Source organism: Austrofundulus limnaeus, unplaced genomic scaffold, assembly GCF_001266775.1.
Source record: "Austrofundulus limnaeus strain Quisiro unplaced genomic scaffold, Austrofundulus_limnaeus-1.0 Scaffold8, whole genome shotgun sequence".
Taxonomy (NCBI): Eukaryota; Metazoa; Chordata; class Actinopteri; order Cyprinodontiformes; family Rivulidae; genus Austrofundulus; species Austrofundulus limnaeus.
Window position 1 is genome coordinate 2,000,347 of NW_013952410.1, and position 24,400 is coordinate 2,024,746.

Here is a 24,400-nt window from a genome sequence, read left to right on the forward strand (position 1 = left end):
CTGTAAATGAGTGAAAACTGCAGAGTTCTGGCCATTAGATGTAGCTCGTCTGTGTTGGGACATTCTTTTGAACAGCCTTTAAAAGCCTGAATTTTGCCCTTAAACTCTCAGACTGAAGAAGTCTCTTGGAGGAGAGACGAAACGTTTCATTAGAGAAGAACCCGTCCAGAAGACCTATACAATTTTTTTTCTTTTTAATCCACTAAAAAGAAAAAAGCTAACCCGCTAACTTTGAAAACCGTTTGTGGACAAAATTTAGTTCCGCACCATATGACAGAATATTTAAATGAGACCTTGACTTAGTGGTTATCAGTTAGCGTTAGCTTCCACTAAATTTTAGTGTTTACAAACCTAATCTTTTAGACAGCAGGTTGCCGGTTATTGAAACCAACTTTTTGGTTTTGTCCACTGATGTTTAAGGGGGTGTTCAAATATTTAATTTTCCCATTCGTTTCTGAAATAAAAGGGCGTCCCGTGTCATTAGACTCACCCCACAGAAAGGATGAAGGTATGATGATGCTGATGTGTGTCCAACCTGACATAATCCCAGCCTTTTTAACTCCATACAGATTAATTTAACCAAGATATACTTTGTTCCTTTGTAATTTACTTTTTTTCATTACTTTGTGTTTGCTTGTAGTAATTCTTCATTTATATTTGGACTTCACAAAAAAAAGTTTGGGCAAAAGTTATGATTTGTAAATCCTTTCGCAGAAACAGTGAAGCTGTCGTCAGCCCCAACAACCAGGTACGTAAGAGGTTTTTTCACATTTTTAACACCTTTTATTCCTTCATGTTGTGCCTTTTTTTCCTAACTCTAGCATCCATTCTGACCCATGGAACAAAGACCAACAGAAAATATTYTTAAAATCAAAAAACCAAGTAAAAAAAAATGATGAAGAAAAGAAATACTAACATTTGCAGCTCTAAAAAGAAAGAAAACGAGTATTATTACCTTGAGTAGAAGCAGATGATTTGAGCTCTGTCTTCAGTAAGTTATCTCAGAAATGATTACAGCCCTTAAAGCTGCCATCTGCTCGTTGCATCAGTGCCGTTTATAACAAATACCATCAGGCTGTAGCTTTGGTTAGCTGTTAAACTGTCCCTCTTTGCATCTTTTACCATCTTCTCTATCTGTCAATCAAAAATTATTTCCTATTTTAGAACCTTTTACTTATTTACGCTTTTATTTTGTTTCAAGCTGCTTCCAACCCAGTCTGGCCTGAGATTCTTGTTAAATAACCAAAAAACAAAGCTTGTAAATTAGCTGACTCTCTCTGAAAGCTGATCATTAAWAATGTAAAAATAAAGAAAAATCTGTAAAAAAGGTTTTGATACCGCCCTCATGGGGGTCAATTACTTCCAGGGATGTTTCGAGGAGGATGCTGTCTCACAGGCATTTCTTTCGCAGCAACAAAAACAAACACTTTCTGACTGCTCATTAACTCAGATGTGGGTTTACAGTGTAACATGAAGACTTTTATTGCAAATAATACGGATTGGATAAAAGGGACTTGTTAATACCATATTGAAAATAATCAACATCCAGTACATTTTTTTTAAATAAGGAATACTAGCAGGATCTTAAGTGCTCAAACAAGCAACCAGCAGAAGTCCAGACTTTCACCACAATGTGCCACAACAATCATTATCATTAGAACCGAAGAGCAGTTTTTAGCAACATAGTCGGTTGAAAGAAATCACATACAAACACAGCCTGGTGATCTGTAGAGGGATGTATTTTCAGACCAGGTTTATAAACCAAAAGGTTTTGAAAAAAAAAAAAAAGTTGCGTCCATTCATAAAAAAAATGTGATATCTGTAAAATTGGCCACCTTTAAAAACACAGGTTAATTTTGAACATGCAGCACAACCATACGCTCTGCACATCGTCAAACACGCGAGTGTGTGAAAACTATGACTACACACTGGCTCTACAGATCAAAAGGTACCTATTTTTTTTCTCCAAATATACACACATTGATTCTGTTCTATAATACTGATATACTGGTTCACACCCTCTGTTTCAAAAAGTAGGTCATTTAATAGCAAACAATTTTTCAACATACCTAAATCAACAACAGTTATGGCATCTAAATGAACCTGACGACATTAGAAACTATGCCATACTGCTTCCTCATTCAAATAAATGTCACGTATTCAGTTTTACATGTTTCAAAGGTTGTGTTTATACATCGTTTTCATAAAGGAAGAGAATAAATATACGTCTGACCCATTTCCATTATAGTTTAACATTTAAACAATGGTGCAGAATTTATTGAAAAACAAGCTGAGAACTTCTTCAGGAAAAAAATAAAATAAAATGTTTAGCTTGAAAAACAAACCACCACATAAAATAATGACTGTTTGTGCTTTTTTTGTTGTTGTTTTTTTGTTCGAACTGCGATGGCTATTGTTCTATAGATTTGCAGTTGTAAGTTGAAAATACTCTGTGAACTCCAGAAGTTAGTCCCTTCTATTTCCAAAGACACAAGATTTGTGTCCGAAGCTTCTGATTTATTCGAAAATACCTATAAGAGATGTGAGTTTACTGAGTAGAGTGCCTTTTTTCAAGGACAAGTGATGCTTTATGAACATTCAGTTATCAGTCATGAGCTGAAACCTCATCGAGAGCTTCTGGAAGTGTCACTTTAAATAGAGGGAAATTTATGTAAATGGTACTATTAAGGCATTACAGTACAGTTTATCTGTTTACAACATGAATGGAGGGTATAGGAAGGTGAATATGCTGCCCTGACACACCTGGCTATAGAGGAAACTGGTTTTTAAACCTTGATATGGTTGATTACAGTCAGTGGTGGGAACAGCTAACCATTTTAAGTTTCAACTCTGTATCATTTGTAAACAACTCCAACACCTAACAGGCAGGTTAATATTAGAGTCTTTAGTAAAATATATTTTAGAGCTCATATCTCATCCACTGGCCAAATTTTCAAACTTTAGTTAATTCAAACATTGCGGGGAAAAAAAATAAGAGAATACCAGTTGTGGGCACAGCTAACCAAAAAATAGCTTTGCTTAACATCAATCTGCTGACTTAAAAATTAGCTTTGCCAACGCTAAACAGGTAAGAAAATCAGCGGAAGCTAACACTAACTGCTAACTCCACAAACAATTGAATCAGAAAATGCTAAAGATGCWACTCACATAAAAGACACATGGCATGAGCGTGAAGCTCTGTGTGTGGGGGATAGTTGTTTTTGTTTCTGACTCAAAGTTATTAGAACAAAACTTGTCAGAAGCTAACTGGTCTGCTAATGGTTTCTAAAGTTAGAACTAAATTTAGCAGAGGCTAACTGGTCTGCTAACAGTTCCCAAAGTCAGCAGAACTAAATTTCTGAGAAGAAAATTGGTCTGCTAATATTTTAAAATTAGCAGAACTAAACTTAGCAGAAGGTAATTGTTTGCTAATGGCTTCCAAAATTAGCAAAAATCTGCTAAACGAAAAGTTAGCTCAGCTATTATCYATTAGCGGATTAGCAGAACTGTGYCCACCACTGATTACATTCAACAAAAGTAAAGTATCCACTGATTTAACTCCACTGGACATGAATTCTACATGTGTTAAACTTGCTCCTAACCCCTGGTCGGACCGTAGAGACATGCAGTATGTAACCGCAGGGGAAACAATCAGTTTCTGCTCTGACGCCTACAGAGGCCATTTTGTTGCAAAGAGCTGCAAGACTTATTCATTTTCTTCCTACAAATATTTGTTCTGACATTCACATACATGGACTGAAAAAATKAAGATTTTAGTGKTTTTTTTTTCACAAGAAAAATGTAAACAAAAGGGCAGCGATGCTCCTCTGCAGTCATGGTTTGTAATAATGTTCTTGGCTGAATGAGAAAAGCTGGTCCCACGTTCAAACAGAAGCCTATTTAAAAAATAAAGAGATACATTAACGGTGTGTTTTGCTACGTTAGACGGCTGCCTGATCATAGGGGGTGATCATAGGGGGTGAGGCAGATGTGAAAACTGAAGGACCCATTTTCAGATATAACACTGTTCATCCATCTACTGATGTGCTGAAAAACACTGCCTTTTTTTGTTCTTTTGCTTATTTCCTCCTATTTTTCAGCATAACCTCATAATAAAAAATTATTGTTAGGAATCTAAATGTCTTTCTTTTTGCTAAACAGCCCCATAATACATTCAATACAACACTGATATGAACATTTGTTTGTACTTGGAGACTTGGCACAATTTGCTTTTTTTTAGCCATGTACAAAAAAATGGATGATAACGTTTTGCTCCAAACACCTCACAGGGAAAATATGCAAAAAAATAAACAAAAACAAACAAACAAACAAAAAAAAGAAAACTGAGTTTGGAGTTTCAGGGGTTGTTGATGTGATTTTAGGTGAAAAATAAACCGAGCACTAATTTACAATGTGGTTCATAAGAAAAGAAGAAAGAGGAAATAATATTAAAAAAACAAACATCATAGCTTTGAACATGACAGAAATTTCACCAAAAAGCAAAGGAAAAAAAAATTCCACCCGACACAAAGTCTAGTTGATTATTTCCCCACCTCAGCTTTCCAACAAACTGTACCAAGACCAGATTTCAGCCATCAGCAATGTCCAAAAAGGTTTGATAAATGCTCTCGACAGTCATTGTGTCAGCCTCTGCTAGTACACGCTGATGAAGGAGGAGAGCGCCAGGACCAGGTACCGGCAGGCCAGCGGGATGTGCGCGCTTCCCGGGCTCCCATAGGGTGCAGTGTTTTGCGCTGTGGGCAGGAAAACAAGACAAGCTCTGATTAGTTGTGATTGCGCTTTTCATCCTGCCGCACCTACTAGTTTCCAAATCCGCAGTCGGCTTGGCGTGAAGCTCACAAATGAGACGGCGAGAACGGCAATTACTGAAGCGCCGCCGCTGATTGGAGCTGGTTTTGGGGGGAAAAAAAGGGGGAAATGTTACAGAGACTGGTTGCTGGGGGGACTCTGAAGCCTTTACCTAAAAAAAAGGTAACAATATTACAACATGAGGTGGAACTTATTACAGAACACAACATTAAAAGACTCTTAACACGCGTGCTTTTTATGTGCAAACAGTAATTTAATGTGTCACTTAGCTAATCCTAGAATTCTGTCTTTCTGGCATGTTTAAAACAGTAAAAACACAAAAACAGTCCTCAAAGTCTGTCAGCAAAAAGGTTTTTTGTCTTTAAACACCAGTTAATTTAACCATGAACTGTTTGACACAAGTTAATTGTTTTATTCAGCAGATTAAAAAAACTTTAATCCACTGGTCTGATCTTTAACAGTGCAATGTTTTACTTAATGCAGGTCACTAATATGATTATACATTCTTATTAAATATGACTGAAGCACCACTCAGACTCCCTCGGGCGTTTTTAGCTGAGGTTTGACTGACAGCTTTGTTCACAGGCCGGGACAAACCATCCAGTTATTATTCTTAGAGTCCAAAACAGGCTGACGTCTTAGCATGTCCTCTTTAATCAGTACACATGTTGATGTGTCAACGGCTTCATTTCATTTTAGGTGTTTAACACATTACAGAAAAGAATCTCTGATGAAGTTTGGCTTTAAAATCTTATCCACAAAAAAGATGCTAGTTTGTGTTTGCAGTGAATGTTGGCTTAAAACTGACAGCCTGTTCCAGCAGCAAACAGACCTGCTGCTGGGTCTTTAAAGGTAAGAACATTATCCACAGTACATCTCCTTAACTTTAGATTTTCTCTTACTTGCTGTTTGATTTATTGAAACTCAGTTTTTTTTGTGCTCCAACTCAAATTAAACAGTTAAATCCAACTAATTAAAAAGCACCATTCAAATAGTAGAAAATCAATTAAATAATCAGAACTAACGTATGAGGTAATGTCATCCATCCATCCATCCATCCATCCATCCATCCATCCATCCATCCATCCATCCATCCATCCATCCATCCATCCATCCATCGTTACCTCAGACTAGTCAGACATTATTTGATAAACCAAAACAGTTAAAATACTGTAGGCTGTGTAGTAAAAAAACAAAACAAAAACACATTGTCATAAGGAAATTGCCAAGTGGTTTACACTGCAAAGAATTCTGGGTAAATGATGACGCTTACTGGCTGCTCCATTGTGTGATCAATCGTGATCAAAAATGTCTGATGTTCGGCTCTTTTAAATGAAACTGCAGAGCGTTGACAGAGAGGAGAAGGTAGAAATGACTCAGCCTGGAACTAAACATGATGGAGGACAACAGAGCTGCTTCATGGAAGAAGAACCTCAGCTTTAGTCTTTTAGCTCCAGAGCTAACATTTATGGCCATACATTGCCAACTAACTGGTGTTCTTGCAGAGTAACTATCTGATGGTAACTAAAAGAAGTGTAAACTTTTATAAAGTTGGGTTTACTTGAACCGCTATAAAATATTTGGTTTTACAGTATATCAGTTTTGCATCGAAGAGTTAATCTCACTACTCAACATGCTTGTGTTTTATGTATAATGAGCTGTGAATAATGTGGCCTTTAGTGTAAAAGTGTGGCATTGCATGTTTTATTTTCACCATTATAGAAAGAAACTGTCTTTGATTAGCAGTTAACTCGACTGCCACATGAGAAGTTCCCCTTAAACCCCCAAACTGATAGCTGTCTGCTGGAGGTAAGATAGTGACCGCTAAAATTACTTCACATTATCCTACTTTAAACTATAAAAATGTGCAGCAGGTAGGCTTAYTAGCATTTATGAATATATCTAGTTCGATTTGTAAGAATTTAAAAGAAGATATCTTATAATAACAAGCAGCAGATGCCGTGCTGCTCCTACATACAGGAAGTGAAAATGTTGCATTTAGATTTAACCAGATTTGAAATATAATTGGCAGCAGTAATTGAAAACGTGTCAGAAAGCCTTTCCTTACATCTCATCTGTTCTCTGCTGTGAGTTGAACACTTACTCGGCTGTCAAACAGATCGACAGAAAAGAAGAAAGGAGAATAAACGAAGGGCTACAGAAGTTGTTGTTTCTCACGCTGCTTTGGAGTGAGGCTTTGTTTTGTGCTGTCTGTGTTTCAGCCACAGTAATATGAACAGGTCCCTCTGGGGGGCGGGGGGCTGGTGTTCGGTGGACGGAGAAGTGGAGGGCAGCCTTTCATTTGTAGAGGCCCGCTCTGCTTTAGCCTGTGGCTCAATAAAGCAGGAAACATCCAGTCCATCAGCGCACACATCCAGTCCACCTGTGTGTATGGGTCACATGCATGCTGGCACACGGAGCACAGCGAGGCGGCGCAAACAGCCTCGCTGTGCTCCACCAGGGGAAATCATGTGGCGAACAGCCCATATCAGCAGGGCGCCTCTATTTACGCTGCCATGTAATTAGTTTGCAATGTACAGTAAGTCCTCTGAAGTGGACCTCGTGTTGCACAAACGGCCCAACAAACTGGTAACGCTGGCCGCCCGAGCAGTTCTGGACGAACAAAGTTCTTTTCTTTGTGTTTCTACGATTAGAAATGACTCACGGTTGAATCCCTTTTATGAGATCGTTATCGCAATGAAACGCTGTGTTTATTTAAGCTGGAGTTAGAGGTGGGAAATGTCTGCTGGTGTTCAGAATAAACAAAACAATTTATGGATTGATTTTTGTCAYCGATGCAATAAGCTAGTGGGAAACAATATTTAGAGCAAATGCCATAAATACACGGGAAAAAACAAACAAAAAAAMCCCACCTTTTTCACCTGAAATAGCTCTGCTTTTCTGTGACATTTTCAAGCATTGTTTGTCAGCACTAATGTTGTTTACCTTTCAGATYGAAAACTACAGCTCGGTCGACAGGCTGGAATTAAAAATAAAAAAATAAAAACGGGAGCAGATTCCGAGGATGGAGCCGGAGAGTCTCCTCCTCTCCTCGTCTCTTTTGTCTCCCCTCTAGCTCGCCCTCTCTCTTTGTATCGCTCCTCTCTCCTCCTCCTGTCCAGAGTACAGGATAATGACACAGTTTTCCCGGGCTGCGAGAGCGAGCGAGCCGAGAGCACGGTAGCCATGGCAACAGCTYCCGTCCTGCTCAGCCCGGCCCCGCTGTTGTTCGAGCTCGAGTGCGTCGCGTTGCGCTAGCCGCGTCSGGACAAACCTTCGTTTGTAAGTGAGGTTAGGTCGCTTTATTTTAATYTGTCTTTGATCGGGTMACCTGAYCATCACAGTAAACTGCGGTGATCTCGTCTCGTCGCAGCTGCTTCTCATGCAGAAGCTCCTGAAGTGATTACTCCCTCTCTGCTTTGCTTTATGACGACAGGCCTGGAGAGAGGAACAATAAGCCCTCAGTGCTCCGGGAGAGGGAAGTGTTGAGAGTCAGCCTCCGCAGAGCAGTTAAGTTTAGAGCTGTTTAATATCTCCGGGTGTCACTGCAAAAAACTAACAACAACACACACGCACAAAAAAAAGCAAGGGTCTCTATTGTTTTGATTGTGTGGGTTTGCAGCTTGCCATTTTAATTAACTCCCCAACCAGGAACTGCCGGCAACCCTCTAAACTCTGCTCATTAACATGAAGGGAATATAAGGAAGAAAAGAGGATGAAGAAAAAAGAAAAAAAACAGGACATTGATTGAAAGGAACGCATGAGCGACACTGAAGAGACAAAAGCACAAGGACTGGGGTAGCTGTGCCTTTTTTGGAGGGAGGGGGTGGTTTGAATTTAATTACGATGCACATCAGCAGCACGTTATGGCGACACGTCGGAATCCCACACAATACATCAGCAGCAGTGTGTCGACATGCAGAAACGCTGGGAAGACGAGCCGCGCTCCAGAGGGAGAGGAGATAAGTGCAGATGAAAGCGATATGCTTCAATTACTGTTTTGCAACAAAAATGAAAAAAAAAAAAAAGGCTAAAAACTAAAGCCTCCCCAGCAGCAGTCAGAGTCATTTGAAAAACAACAATTCCTGGATCTCTGCTCTGATTTGGGAGAGGAGCCATTAGCTTTAAATAGCCTGCTGAAAGTGTGAGCTTGTTTCCTTCCTCCTTTTCTTCCCAAATCTCCAGCGACAGCAGTTCCGTCACCCACACATCATACGTACAACAAACACGCAGGCCCTGAACCTCAGTCACTGCTGACAAACAGAATGAATCAAACTGAGACGTCTGACTAACTGAAGGCAGGCTTTATGTGTCTTACCTTCTTGTCCTCCGTTTAGCACTTGATGCATCACAGCTGTTTCATTAAACATGTGTTTTTATTCATGACGCACTTTGTTTTTAAAACACGGAGCTCTGCTGACTGACTAATTCTCGTTTTGACTCTTACACAACACAATTTACAAATGTATTTTATTTTATGTTTTTGAGACGTAAACTGTTTGGTTATGCCTGACTGGCCACTAATAATATGGTTGAACTCATATTTCAGGGATACTCAACTGGTGGCCCGCAGGACGGACGTGGCCTGCAAGTGACCTCAGTCCGCCTGCCGATGTGTTCTTCAAAAAAGCAAATTTTTTTTCCATTTTAAAATTATGGTTCTAAGAAGGGGGAGTTTGCATGTTAGATGTGAATAGCTGCTTGTCTCTGTGTGTCCCTGTGATGGATTTGTGACCTGTCCAGGGTGTCCCCCACCCCTCGCATTGTGACTTCTGCGAATGGACACCAGTGACCCCCGGTGACCCTGAAACTAAGAAGCGTGTATAGACAATGGATGGATTTAAATCAGAAAAAAAACTACGAAGGTAACAGATACTAATACTTGTTCTTTTACATAATGCGGTGTTTCCTACCATTACCAGGCAGTGCRCCTGGAAACCCCACCCCCTTAGAGTCTTTTATATACTTAGCATAAAATATAAAGTAATGTGTGTTTGATAGTTTCTTTATTGTAACAATGCTTCTTAGTAATAAAACTTATTCCATTGGAAAGCTTGTTAAATTCCATTTTAAATGCTGCCACATTTGTAAGGAACATGCATTGATGGGATGAGCAGTGGAGCTGAGTATGTGGGTTGTGCATATGAAAAATGTGTCAACTCCTCTAACAAACAGCTTATTTTTCTGTTACTATTGACTCTTTTGACTGATTGTTTTGAGCTTTTGCTACCCCCAGGTGTTGCCAATCAGGTGCCTGGTATAGGATTTATTGCCAAGAAACATTGTTACAATAAAAAAACAATCTACCAAACACAAATTTCCTTGCTTTTTGTGCTAAGTTTTTATGATTCTCTGATTGGGTGTTRTTAGATTTCCTTTGCTTTTAACTTCATTTATTTGTGTTTCTGTAGATGATACGTCCCTTGAGTTGCTTGTACCATGTTAGCGCCACACTGACGGCAGCCTGCCAGGCATCATCCCAATCCCCCATGGAAGCAGCTTCACAGAGGCTTCCTGTGTGGGGGGAGGGAGGAGTTCAGCGTCCTTGACCATCAATCAGTGGCCTCTGGTCCTCCCCTCACAGCTCCCCAGAGACRGCCCACAGGAGACACTCCTGAGCCAGAACTGATCCGGCACACACCACGCTGTAAATCGGACTAAATCCCTCCACAGGCAGCCGCCAAGAGTGTTCATAACAGAGCGGCAAACGCTAAAACGTGGTCTTTACTAGTCGCGGCGCTGGAGTTTGATGAAGAGTTKAAACGTAGCCTCATGTGATGCATCGTGACAGATGATGAAGGGCTGCCACGTTTCAACMGAATGTGCCACGCTTCATTATCTTTTAAGCACTTAAACACGCTCCGTGCGAGCACTTCATAGAGCGCCATCAAGACATTTTCCATGCCTTCGCTCACCTCGGCCCGATGACAGTGAAATACAGCCGCCGCCTTCCCCATTCATCTTGCTGCGTCTTTGCCCGTAGCGAGCTGCCATATTAAGTTGGTGCACAATTGACTCAGCCAACCCATCAGCTCCTTCATCCGTTTTCTTTTCTCCGTCCCTTCTGCTCCTGTACAAGCAAAGTGTTCATCACGAGCAAYGATATGACGCTCAGACTCATCACCTGTGTCTCCTGCTACGAGCCCTGATCCACTCTCACCTTCGAGCTCATTAGCCCCACCAATCATTTGCATTAGTGTTAGTAATGAAAAGCTCCCATTAATAAGATGGCCTTCAGAGATCGTTTATTCCTCGTCTGCCTGCCGGCGCTGCAGCATCCTCTCAAAGCCCCGGTACCTGTTGGTTATCGACACCCTGCAGAATGCTTTTCGGGGCCGGCTCTAATGGCGCCTCTCAGCATCTGAAAGGAGAGTGAATGAGCAAGAGACCGGTCACCTGATAGCTGCCCGAGTGAGCTGGGCTCCGGCCTTCAGCTTGACTTAATCAACACCTCTGTGGGGTATCTGGACACTTCAGCGCAGAGGGAGATGGAGGAAGGAATCCCAACAGAGGAGACATTTCCCCTCTTTCTCTGTCGTTACTGTTCCTTTTCTGAACTGACTGACTTTTCCCTCAAACTGCACCGCTTCCCCTTTTATCCAAACATCAATGCATGTTTACCACACCTATCAATTCAAGGACATGCTTTATGCAGGAAATCAACGACCTTCTGAGTGATGCATTTACATTTTTAAACTCTTCTATGCTTTTTTTCTCTTTTTTACCCATGTAGAGGATAAATTGACATCAGCATATTTTAGGACTAAACAAAATAAAGCAGCACAGTGTGGATTGAGAGTGGTTTTAATCATGGCATTCAAAAAAAAAAAAACACAAAAAGCATAATTACTTTGTGACTTTCGCCGCTCCCGCTAAAATCTCTTTAATGTTGGAGGCTTAATAAAAATGCACAGGGACACAAACAAGTGGCGTCAGCATGTTGGAAGTTCTGGCAGACCCTGTTTCTTCCCCTTCTCTCCTCACTCTCTGTGTAATAATCTCTCTTTCATATTTAGGTCTCTCACACCCACTCGCTCTAATAATTCCCTGTGCCCCCATTTCTTCCTCGCTCTTTTTTTCCTTCTTTTTTTAATGCTTATCAGGGGTTTTATTTTCTGTGCAAGTCCTGCTTCGAGCACTGAGGGTTGTGCTGAGTCAGGGGGAGGCTGTCGAGCTGCTGCACCCCCCCCCMCCCCCCACACACACACACACCACGATGATGGCGACAATCTGTCCCGTTATGAAGAAAGGCTTTAATGTCGATGAGAAACTGCAGCCCGATAACATCTGATCCCCGACAAAAGAGGTGACTTTTTTTCTTCCTGTCTGCCATGTTCCACTCATCTCCTTCACCTGAAGTCTTTTAAAACTGCAATTCCCAACTGTTATGTATATGGGATTATGATAAGRCAGCTCTTTTTTTTCTTTTTATCAATTTCCATCATGGTGCTGACACCACAGCAGCGCAGAATGTGGAGGGTTAAGTGTATTTTCTCTCTGATGGATAAAAGATAACTCTATCTCTGCAGTCTGCCTGGTTATCACAGTTCACCTGAGGCAAGTCGGACCTGATTGGAATTTGCTCCCGCTGAGCATCTCTGCACCGGCCCGGGAGTCGCAGCCACAGTTTGCTCCGACGGTTGCACTGTACGCAGCTAAATCCATACTTCTTCCTTCATATTTACCTTCCCTGAGCTGTTAATTGATTTTACCCCCCCTCTCCCAGATCAATTCAGCGGTTTACAGAAATCGTCGGACCAAAAGAAAAAAAAAAGAAGTGTCATCGATTGCAGAGTGATTAGCATGTGAAGTGGATTACTCTGAGGCTGAGGAGCCCTGCCATATGCTTACGTTAATTATCGCAAACTCAAAAGTCTGCTTTTTGGGTGGTGCACGCCCACGGGCTGTTTCGGTGTCACGCATGAAATATTTCTTTATTTTGCCGAGATATAACCGGAGGCAGCGAACGCACAGCGGTCTCCTTGTTGTGGACTGCCTGCGGGAGGTTCAGATGAAAAGCTATAGTGTCCTGAAGTGATCGCCATTGATCTGGATGGGTATTTTACACACACTACCAAACTCGGTGTGATATCTTTATCTGTGAATACTTTCCTTTTTTTTAAAGTTGCACCCTGTTATTGAGCGAGTGGTTAATAAATCAGAAATAGGTGTGACTTTAACACATCAGCTTTCAGGATAGGGAACTAAATAAAACAAAACAAGAGAGCCATAAAGCCAACAATATGACCCTCCTGACATGAAGCACAAAGGAATGAGAGTGAATTCTTTTTTTACTCTGAAACTAGTGAACTAATTGTAGGGCTGATAATTAATTTTTAATAGCTCCGTCTGTTGTGCTGGGAGTGGGCTGCACTAAAACGTCTAAAAACGTAGTCAATGTCAGCTGGAGTTAATTTGGCTACTGTACTTTAGACAGAAACAGAGAGGAGGATTGACATGTCACAGTGATGTTTCAAATACACTATAGTTTGACATTAGTTTGTGCTTTTACACACAATGACAACRCATTTATTTTTCTTGCCTGACTACAGAAACAGCACAAAGTAGGACACGGTCACAATTTGGTTTTAAATGAAACCTGGCTCCTTGATTCAGCACCTCAGCCAGACAAGCCAACACTCCTTTGAGCAGACAGAAAAGTAGACATGTCTGCTGCAGAACCTGAAAGTCCCAGATCCGAGGCTCATCTCTCAACTATTTGAAGAACACGCACCAACAGTACATCTGGGGGTGGGGGTGTATGTGTCAGGGTGTTTACTCCCATCCCGTTCCCCGACTGCTATTTGGGGAGGGGGTCCTGAAGAAGGGCGGGCCACTGGGTGCGGTCCTGGGCTGTGGGTGGGCTCGGGGCTTGGACGGTTGCCGGGGGCGGGGCTGGCTCTCCATCCTCCCTGGTGCTGCTTGGTCTCCTGAGGTGTGGCTCTTGGTTCCTGTGGGTGGCCCCCTGGCCGGGGTGGGTGCACTTGGTCGTTGGCGGTGTGGTGGGGTGGTCATGGGCGTGGCTTCTCTGCGGGGGCTCTGGGGGGCTGGCCAGGCGTCCTGGTGCGGCCCGGGCCGGGCCTTGGCTACCTGCTCCTCTCCACCTCAGAATGATTGGGTCTACCTCCTGGGTTCGGGTGTGTGCGGCCTCCATTAGGGGGTGGGCGCGTGTCCTGGACCTGGGGGGTATAGAGTGTGTATCGGGGGTATGAGTGGAATGTGGCGTCTTTGTATGTCTTTGATTGAGTGGGGGTGAGGATGAGGGTGGGATGGTGCGATTGTGTATGTTTGGGTATTTGTCAGGCTGCGGTCTGGGCTGCCCCTCCTGCTGGTTTATCTGGGGGCCCGCTGCTACTCGGCCCCCCGGTGGGGTGTGCGGCTGGTCGCCGGTGTGCTGGGGGTTCCCGGGGTCTGGGGCTGGGCGCTGGGGTGTGTGCCAGCCTTGCCTGCTGGGGCTCGGGGCCTCTGGCCCTGTCGGGCTTTGGCCTGGGCTTTGGGTTGCGCCCTGGGGGCCCAGACCTCTGTGCCCTTTCCTGGATCTGCTCTGGTATGACGGGTGCCGGTGGGGCCCATGAGTTTGTCGCTGCTGGCCCCGGGGGCTGTGCGTGTGGTCGCTGGGGGGACTCTCCCAGTTCTCCTCTATGGTCTGATCTGGGGGGTGGGTGGGCGGATCTTCCCGTGCGGGTGCCCCTTGGGGCTCTGCGCTTGGGATCCCTTTCGGGCCCTTGGGCTCTGGTCTTCCCTATGTCTGCCTCGTGTCTTGGGGGTTGAGTCTCGGTCCTCAACAGTCACTATTAAATATTCCATTGGAGAAATCTTGTATATACACRCATGTTCACAACTGCTCACAAACAGGTGCTCTGATCCGGGGGATTCTGACTGGTCACTGAGTGTGTATATATGTCTGTGTGTATATACTGACAATATTTATGAATGTAGGCATGTATGTATGTATATCTTTATATATGTATGGGTATGTGTATATTTTTATATATGCCCTCCATGTATTTATCCATTTATTTTTCAGGTGAGCGGACAGATGTTGGGTGTGTGGTCCTGTGTTTTGATGGTGTATATTTAATATACTTCTAATCGCTATTTCAATCTTTCYATCTTTCTAATTACTTCTCTCTCTGTTTTTCTCTCTTTCTCTATTTTCTCTTCACTTAAAAATGTCACTGATGATGAAGAAATAAATAAACGAATAATATTTACTTTCGTTTTCTACTGAAGTGACAAAAAAAAAACAGTTTGAAGGTGAAGGCAGCGGTGAGGAAACGTCTCACTTCAGCACTGATCATAGCTAGAAGCAAGTACAGGAGAGACACAGATACTGTGGATGAAGGCTGGTGTAAACACATCGGAGGTCACAGGTCAGCTCACAGAAACATGTCAACACCTGGGTCTTAGAAGATGTGATGACTACTGATCTACTTCAGTTGTTTGATCTCCTGACATGTGTAAAAATTAGGCTGGACTGAACGAAAACAATGAGAACAGCTTAAATCCTTAGACAATAAGGTTATTAAAGTTTACATTTAGGCTTTCAAATTTTGATTCACTCATTCATTTTGATATAAAAAAGGTTGTGGCGTTTTTAACAGTTAAACCCGATGGTGACTACAGCATTTCCAAAGTATTTAGTGATATAAAATTCATCCATAATTTTCATAAAGGTTAGAAATTACAGATGGTGGGCAAGGCTAACCACAAAAATTGTAATGCTAACTCCAATCTGCCAATTAAAAATATAAACCACAAAATATGCAAATGCTAAACCGATGAACATGTAAAAAGTTGGGGGAAACTAATTCTAAGCAACTAAACAAGTAAAAAATTAGTGGAAGCTAACAATTACAGCTTATCGCTAATGGCTAAGATGACGGTCTGCGTCACAAGTCTTCRTCTTTGAGCTGAAGACTGGTGGGACTGACAAAAACCTGTTCATGTTACTGTGGTAGTTAGCCGTTAGCGGACATAAAGTTGGCAAAACATAATTTAGTGGAAGCCAATTGGWCCGTTAATGACTTTCAAAGTTTGTGAGAAAAGCTAATCTGCTAAAAAAAAACAATTTCACTATTATCTTTAGCTGATTAGTAGAACCACTGATAAATACTATATTAATCTGTAACAATCGTCTCTGTTTATAGGCTCTTTAAGCTCAACATGAAGTCACTAAAACACTACTTTCAAATAAACGTAGAATCACAATATTTGACAGTGCAGTAGAAGAATTTTGGAGGATTTTACTAAAACTACTACTACTAAAGTGTGCTGCACACAAAAGCAGCCATTTTCTTTGACCATGCAGGCAACAGAGGTCAAGAATGATTCTGATTCTTCAGGAACAATCAGAACTACTCAACAGTGCAGAAGTTGGGGTTGACAGAAATACTGACAAATGAAAATAAAAACATTGATGTACAGATTGCTGTGTGCGATCTGTACATCAATTGACGGTGAACACTCTAAAGCGTTTGGGTTGTATGAATAAGAGGCAGATAATATCTAAAAATGTGAGAGATCCCTCAAAAAGCCTTAACCYTTATCTCCTCCTTCACAAACATCCTCTTCTCCAAATCCACTTTAGCCTTTTCTCAGTGGGCTTTATCTTCTCTGCCACATTGACACTATCAATGTGCAACTTTTATAGCTGCATAAATACCAGAAGGGATGATGATGACACATGCTCTTTCCCTTTGATGTGGGATTGTGGGACTACACATGGTGCGAGCAGCTTCCACGTCTGCAAGGATCACTCTCGCCGCATTTTGTGTTTCTGTTTTTTTTTCACAYGAGGTCAAACATTATTGACTGGAATCACAGAGGGGAATGAGTCTGCGTTTACTGACAAATTGGACCCGAGGATTGACCCCCCTGGTTCAACTTAGCTTAGACTCCAGGAGCTGCAAATATCAATCCATCTGGTAACAAAAAAAATAAAAAAAACATACAAATCTCTGCCGGTCACCTGAAGTAGAGCAGATGGGTTTTCATTTTACATCCAGTATTCATTATCAAGTTAACTTTCTGCTCTCATTTCAGCAAATGTGAGTGTGGGAAATGTCACTTTAATTATACAACATTCATAACATTAAAAGCAATTACAGCAGAATGTAAAGGGTCACAAAGTAGCAACATAAAAGGGACTAATGTCATGTGTCTGGAAAATAATGACCAAAGTTCCTGCAGCAGTTAAAAATGCTGTTTATTGGTTAGTAAGCCTTAGAATCCAATTAGAGAGTCTCTACAGTATCACAGCTAATTTGTGCAAGTATATTGTGTGAGGAAGCAAGTGAGTCTAGATTAATTGAATCTGCACTTTTCCATCTATCATTGTTTAAAGCACTGTTTCCTACAAGTACCTGTAGTTTATGGAAACAAAACATACTGGAAATATTTTAATCAGCCCTTTAGTACGGTGTCAAAACACTACTGTGGCTTTGTTAAAAGCAGAAAGACTGCATCGAGAAACAATTAGTTTCAGCATGCGGTTTGTATGATTTATGTCTCGCTTCATTCCTGCAACTTTCTGCTTCTTTAAAACCAAAGTTTACAGATAACTTCAAGTTAGGGACATCACAGTTTAAAGGTGGGTCCTTGGGTGTGGGTGGAGTTTGGGACAGAGATGTATAAAGTACTTGAAAAAAAAAAAAAAACAAGTCAAAATAAAAATACCATAAGAGAAAATGACTGGTAAAAATGATTTTCACTTTTAAGAAAAGTATTTAAGTAAAAGTCATAAAACTGCTCACAATAAGAGGAAAAGTAAAAGTTGAGAAAATTGCTTTACATTTACTCAACAACTCCTTTCATAATGAGTTCTGGTCATATTTAAATTTGTAACATGAGAGGTAAAAAGAGGTAAAACTATAAGTTTTACATTTTTAATGTAACAAAATAAAAGTTACAATTTCAAGATAAAACGGTAAAATTACAGATCCTCAAAAACTACTTAAGTACTGTAATCAAGTAAACTTACTTTGTCATCATACACCTCTGGTTTGGGAAAACGGTGATTGGCCTGATTTAATATTTTGGGCGGACTTCCTCCTCGATCTGCCTCCCCCCACTCCTCTGCTCCATCTTTTCCAAAAATTAAAATGGAAAAGATTAAGGTAAGTAAACTTTTCACCTCAACCTTACATATTAATAAATGTTTGTAAGCATGTTTTTTTTATACCTGGAGGACATCACATCTAATAAGACACAATGTTTTGCAAAATGAACCTACTCTTTTGACACTTTGTTGTTTCTCAGCGCATCTTTTTGCCCCTTGCTGGGTCACCTCCCATACCTGACAATACTATTACTTAACTTCTGCGTCAACACCACAAATTACCATTTGGATCATGAATGGTTAGTTCAACCTTTTATTATTAATTCAAATATAATTTAAAGAGGCATCAAGAGAGATCACTTGCCTCATGTAATTTCCATCATCCAGATACTTGAACTCAACAGAGTAGGACCTGCCTCATGCTGGACTCAATCTCAGGTACTTTTAAGCAACACAGAATAAGGACAAATATAGTTTAACAAAAACAAATTTTATGAACTCCTCCCAAAAACATCTAATAGACTAATCATGTCTTTCTCAAACTCCTCCCACATACAGGAATCTCCCACTTAATGACTGTAGAGACCCCCTTCTCAAATCCAATACTTTTTTTGTGGAAATAATATCACTAATGATTTCTATAATAATTTACAAAAGAGTGAAAAGACATAAATCTCTTAATTTAATTTCACATCCTTCGACTGACTGTGGCACATCCATGGAGTCTGACTGCTTTGATAAGATGCTATCTTGTAAATGGGCTCACATTCGTGTCGTAAATATTTTCATCTTGTAAATTAGACTCTGGTTCTGCATGTGCAGTGAAATCCAGCACTCCACATTCTGTCTCAGCACTTACACCTTATTGTGACAATTCAATCTGAACTCAAACTTAATCAGAAAACAGTTTTGTTGCATTCAAACAAAGATTTGACAGCTGACTTCACCCACAGGATCTCTGACAGGGCCGGCTCTAACCAATCTGGCGCCCTAGGCAACAGTTTAGGTGACACCCTTGGTGCACTTTTCTAAACTTCACAGATTTACATACATTTACAAACAAAATGAAATCAATTAGCTTGGTCTTTTAATCTTTTAGTCCTGGTGGGGTCCGTGGGCATGGCCCCCCTGGAATTTATTTTGGAACATCTTCTTAAAACTATGCCTTTTCCAGCCATTTAAGGTCACTTTACTGAATTCTTAAAATTTATACAACATAAAATCAGTACATTATAAAGGCAGATTAATGAAAATCAGTCTTTAAGCTGAACCTTATTTAAAATAATACTTAAAAACTGCATTTTTTAACACACTGAGCTACATGAATTTCTTTTGACTGCACCATATGATACTTTGATCACAAAATATCCTCTGCACCATAAAACACCTCATATAGTAACAAAATGGGCTGAGAAAACCATGTTTGCACATACTGCCTAAGCCATGTACTGGCCCTGTTCTCTGATGTATACTGTATATCTGTATATTTTTTAAATTCAGCCCTTGTTTTCCATTTTAACGAGTTAATTTAGCTCCATAAATCCATCTTTCATTTGGGAAAAGGGCAAGTGGCTGATACTGATCATACATGTACCCACCTCTTGATCAAATATTTATCTGACAGAATAAATTAGGCCCCTTGCCCAGATATGATCAAAAAACTGTACCACAGGTCCAAGTTCAAACTGTATGAGATAAGCTTGAATTATTAATCTTATGGTAGAAATGGGAAAATATGACACCTGATCCTGAGGATATGAACCACAATGAGCTACAACGTTTAAATTATTAATTATGTAAATTGCTAATGCAGCATTAGCATGTTTGAAAATACAGTAAGATAATATGAGGATATTGATGTGAGTGAGTGGATGTTTTACTGTTGCCTGATCTTATTCTACCTGCTTAGAGCTGATTAGTAAGAAACTGCAGAAGTTAGTTTTATGTACATTATAACTACAGATTAATTCTGATTATTGATCCGATCTGTGTTTATTTTAGTTGATAAAAGTAATTGCTGTTTTTGTACAGAAATCAGGACTGATCTTCAAAACGCATTTGAATGGATGATCAGACTACATTCTTTGACTGTTCATTGTTTGTGTTTTTCCTCTACTTGGGCTCCAAATAAATTAACGATTCCTCTGATTTGTGCAAAAGAAAGGATTTTCCACTCATCTCAAAACCCTCAATCATCTAAATGTCAACAACAACCAAAAAAGCAAATAAAACACTAATGGCAACATACAGGCAGCCTGGAAGTGGAGTATATTTCTCTCATTCTGGTCTGTGCTGGTAAAAAAAGAGTCTACTTCCAGTCATTCTTTGCAGCTTGCCGTTCTGATGCAGATCTGCGGTGGAAGGCCCGCTGGGAGCCACCCACCACTACGATCATCTCTGCATGTTGGATGGCATTAGGAAAAAACAAAAACAAAAAAATAAAAAGAGCAAAATGGTCTAATCTGACYGCCTCCTTTTAAAAACTGCTCCGACAAAAAGCGTCTGGGACTCCTCGGTGCTAATTGACAACGTCAGTGCTGAGAAGACTCAGTCTTGCTCATCTAATTGATAGTTTAGGACATGTTACAGGAATACATCGTTGGGGGTGGGTTTTGGATTAGAAAAGGGTCGTTCATCACTTCTGAGGCTGTAACAGCCTTGATGAACRAAATTATTTTACCATCTCTCAGCACTTTGACTGACCTTTATTCATTGTTAGCAAATGTAAAGAGGGTGGAACCTTGTCAAAGCCTTGAATAACTCATCATCTGAAGAACCAAGGGAATACTAAAGAGGTCCTATTCAGTGCCCTTTGAGGCTTCATTTTAAACTAGAAGAATTTCAATTTTTCTGAGAAGAACTGAGGAGGAGAATGTGCGAAGTTGAGATAGCAGTGAGCACAGGGTGCATAAAAAGTGTTTGTGCATGCTTGGAATTAGCTTCAGTGTGTGTGTGTGTGTGTGTGTGTGTGTGTGTGTGTGTGTGTGTGTGTGTGTGTGTGTGTGCATACACCCCCCACTGCTGCACCTCCCCATGCACACCAAATCAAAGGGTATTCCAGTGCTTATGCATGTGTGCTTACATGTGTGACTAAGGCTGCTTTGCACTCTTTATTGGTCGTAATAAAGAGTGACACGACTCCAACCTGCACACGGGGCTTTTAGTATTGGCAGAGGAGGACCAGTCTTTAGAGATGCAGGGAGCGCCAAAAGGCTTGGAAATGGAGCCAAATAGAACTAACCTTATTTAACGGGCAGACATCTGAGTCATTTCCCCAAAGAGAATGCCATTTCTGAATGTCATGACCTTTTCTAACCGTGTTTAAAACCCTCCAAGGTCGTTAAGGTGTGGTTTGTCAATAAAACAAATTTGACGACTCCTGAGGAATGGTAAGCAGAGGGAAGGGGGACACATACGCTCAGCTTTTAATGTACATACTGTCAGGTATTGTTGGGTTGATTGGGGTAGTTTTCCTCAGGCTTGTGACAGTGAATGAAGCCTGGGGTTTGTGTGTGTGAGTGCATGTTGAACTTTAAAGCAGGCACCAGTGGTGGGCACAGCTGACCAAAATGTTAGCTTCGCTAACCGCCAACTCGCTACACAAAGCACATGATGCAGGTGTGCAGTGCTGCATGTGTGTAAAGGAAGAGATGTTTTTGACTTAAGTTTAGCAAAAATACAGTAAGCTAACTGTGATTTCCACTCAGTCTTTTTTTTAGAACTCTAGTCATGTGACTACGCTCGCTCAACACTGGTGCACGTACAAACTCTGGTAGCAGCKTCACTGGTTTCAATCACAGTGCACCAGTTTAACTGTGTTTAAACTTGAAGACATGAAACTCCACCAGGAGGACCACAAAACTGTGCTACATTTCTTGCAACACTGACTCAGGATACAGCATTCATAGAAGGAGAATTTTTGTCACTTTTCCCAAGCTAAGATGCTAGGCTAACAGTTGGATTCAAACGATGGGATGAGCTGAATTTAACCCTCAAAAAGTACAACTATGGACTTAACTTCTGCTCCAAAAATGTTATGAAAAGTTAAAGACTAACACAGGACCTCCCGGATCCGATCCCTGTACCCTGAACCGTAAAACTTGTGTTTTTACTGTAGCCAACTGGTGGCTTTACTTTCGAAGCATCCATGCTAGCCTCATGCAGTGTTCTACTGCAATCAGTCACACATAAGACAATAATATTACTACTAACACAAATTTTAAACATCCCCAATAAGCAGTGGCTTTAGTGATAAAAACACACATAAGACACATGATAGATGCAGCAGGCTAAGCTATAAGACACCAGTAAAAAAAAAAACAACTATTCTACTAAATTCCACTCGCTTTCCAAGTCTGTCGAAAACCTAGACCCTCTAGCCAACATTTCAACTGAATTGTTCTGTATTTCCTGAAGAAGGAACATCTTTTTCTGTTATAATATTACAGGTGACTCTCTGTAGGATCTTTGCAACCTGTCCGATCATTTGAGAGAGCGACGAACGATATGTAAACAATATGCATGAAGTTATGAGTAGAGATTGCCATTGGTCTGCTAACAGCTGCCAAAGTTAGCAAAAATGTTGTTTTGCCAAACAAAAATTTAGCTCCGTATTTAGCTGTTAGCAGACTAGCAGAACTGTGTCCACCACTGGCAGGCACAGACTGGTTCAGCGTAGGAAACAAGAATTACAGGTTACCAAAGAGTGTAAGTATGATTTAGTGTGCGTGAGTGCTTGTGTGAAGAGTGAAGCTGATAGAGAATGCAGGCTATTTAAAAAAAGGGGGGAGGGTGTCTTGGAGAGCAGGTCCTTTCATCAAAGCCCTTTTAAAATAATTGTCTGGCAGAGTAAAATAACATTGTAGCCTCAGAGTGCAGAGGGGCAACACTAAAGACATCAAACTTTAAGAAGAAATAAAAAACAAAGGACATAAAAAAGATGGAAAAGGGAAACATGCTAAGAAGGTGGTATAATTTGAGAGTTTTTAGGTTTGGATCTACATAATCCAAAACAATGTTTTCAATGATGAAATAAATGACAAAATAAAATTGTTATGCCTGTATAATTTGCTGTATTTGGACAAGGATCAGGAAGTGAGAAAACCCTGCTAAAGAACAGCAGCAGTGAACCCTCAGATCACATTTCCTTTAGTATGTCTGTGCATACAAAGTAGAAACCAGATATATTTATAGCTGCACATCTCTGGGCTGTTGTGATTAAAAAGGAGTTGAATCCTGCCTGAGTCAAAGTTGGGTGGAATGCAAATCAGAAGCCAATAAAGTCGTATCTGCATTGACTGACAGGACTTCCATCACGTAWTGCAACTGTTACTGGAGATGAGCAGCAAACACAACAACTGAACTTAAAGGAATTTCTTATTTTTTCCCCCTGAGTGAAACATACAGCAGTGTGATGGCACAATCTGAGATGAAACTCTACTGTATTTATTCACCTGATTTTCTACTTAAAGGGCTTTAYGACTCAATCGATATCATGAAAAATGTCTTTTTTTAGCTGAAAATCTTCATCTGAAATTTTTGGAATACACTGCATCTAAACATCACTAAATAAGTTCACATGTTTACTAGGGCTGCCACAAACGATTATTTTTTATAATCAATTAATAACCGATTATTTTTTCTAATAGTCGACTAATTGGATCATACATTAATTGAATATAAAACATACAGCTTATCGCGCCAGAATGGAGCTGCTATTATATAACCATCTTTAGATTTTAGCTATATGCTAACTAAAAATAATGGCTGTGGAAGGCAAGTTCTGCCTTGCAGATATTGTATTGCACAGGTTTCTCTTCATTTTCTTAAAATGATCCCACACTTTTGAGCTCCGTTGCTGGGTAGCCATGATACCAGAGCCTGTATAATGTAGTCTGTATAATGTCTTGTGACGTCCACGGCCTACCCCAGTTACCACTATTGTGTATATGTGTCAAGGACAGAAAGGCAGATGTGGCAGTGGAAGGTGTCAAAGCAGTTTGGAGAGAAAAACAAAGTAAAGAACAAAAAAAAAAGAAAAAAGAAAACGATTAATCGATTATTAAATTAGTCATCGATTATTTTAATACTCATCGTGGCAGCCCTAATGTTTACTGTATATTTTACCATAAAGCTAAACACAAAACAACAAAAAAAATGTAACTTTGAACTTTTGCTTATTCAGTTTCTGATTTGAATAAATAAATACATAAAAAAATAAATACATAAATAAATAAATAAAATAAAAAGATTCAACTAGACCTAAACAGCAGACCCCACCTCCCCCGCATTAATGCATTTCTGTATCATAACATCTGTATGTTTGATTTATACAAATTAGACAAATCCAAGAATAATCATTTTTATGCAAATTTGTCTGGTGAGGATTTCTGAGGACTTGCTTTCAGAGGCGATGGGCACAATATCTGTAATTCTCAGGCTCCTTCCACTGTTAGTGTTGATAAGGGTTTGGTTGAAACGGGCAAAGTAATTATTGTGTAATGCCCAGGG

At 40.5% G+C, this 24,400-nt stretch overlaps 1 protein-coding gene and 1 long non-coding RNA gene across 5 annotated transcripts in view; one reads left to right on the forward strand and one right to left on the reverse strand.

Annotated features, from left to right (window-relative positions):
- negr1 (neuronal growth regulator 1) overlaps window positions 1-24,400 on the reverse strand; it is a 208,533-nt gene that overhangs the window by 21,753 nt on the left and 162,380 nt on the right. For 2 of the 4 annotated variants that reach the window (XM_013999950.1, XM_013999957.1), the window contains one exon: window positions 2,388-4,754. The exons of 1 other annotated variant lie outside the window; for it this stretch is intronic. In XM_013999950.1, coding sequence (XP_013855404.1) covers window positions 4,654-4,754 — 101 coding nt within the window. In that variant the 3' untranslated portion in view covers window positions 2,388-4,653. Of the gene's footprint in view, window positions 1-2,387; window positions 4,755-17,812; window positions 17,917-24,400 lie in introns of those variants that run through there. One more of the 4 variants, XM_013999944.1, reaches the window with a different exon arrangement.
- LOC106511220 (uncharacterized) lies at window positions 7,777-11,698 on the forward strand. The gene is made up of 2 exons (XR_001309491.1): window positions 7,777-9,695; window positions 10,242-11,698. It is a non-coding gene; the product is annotated as an uncharacterized LOC106511220 (long non-coding RNA).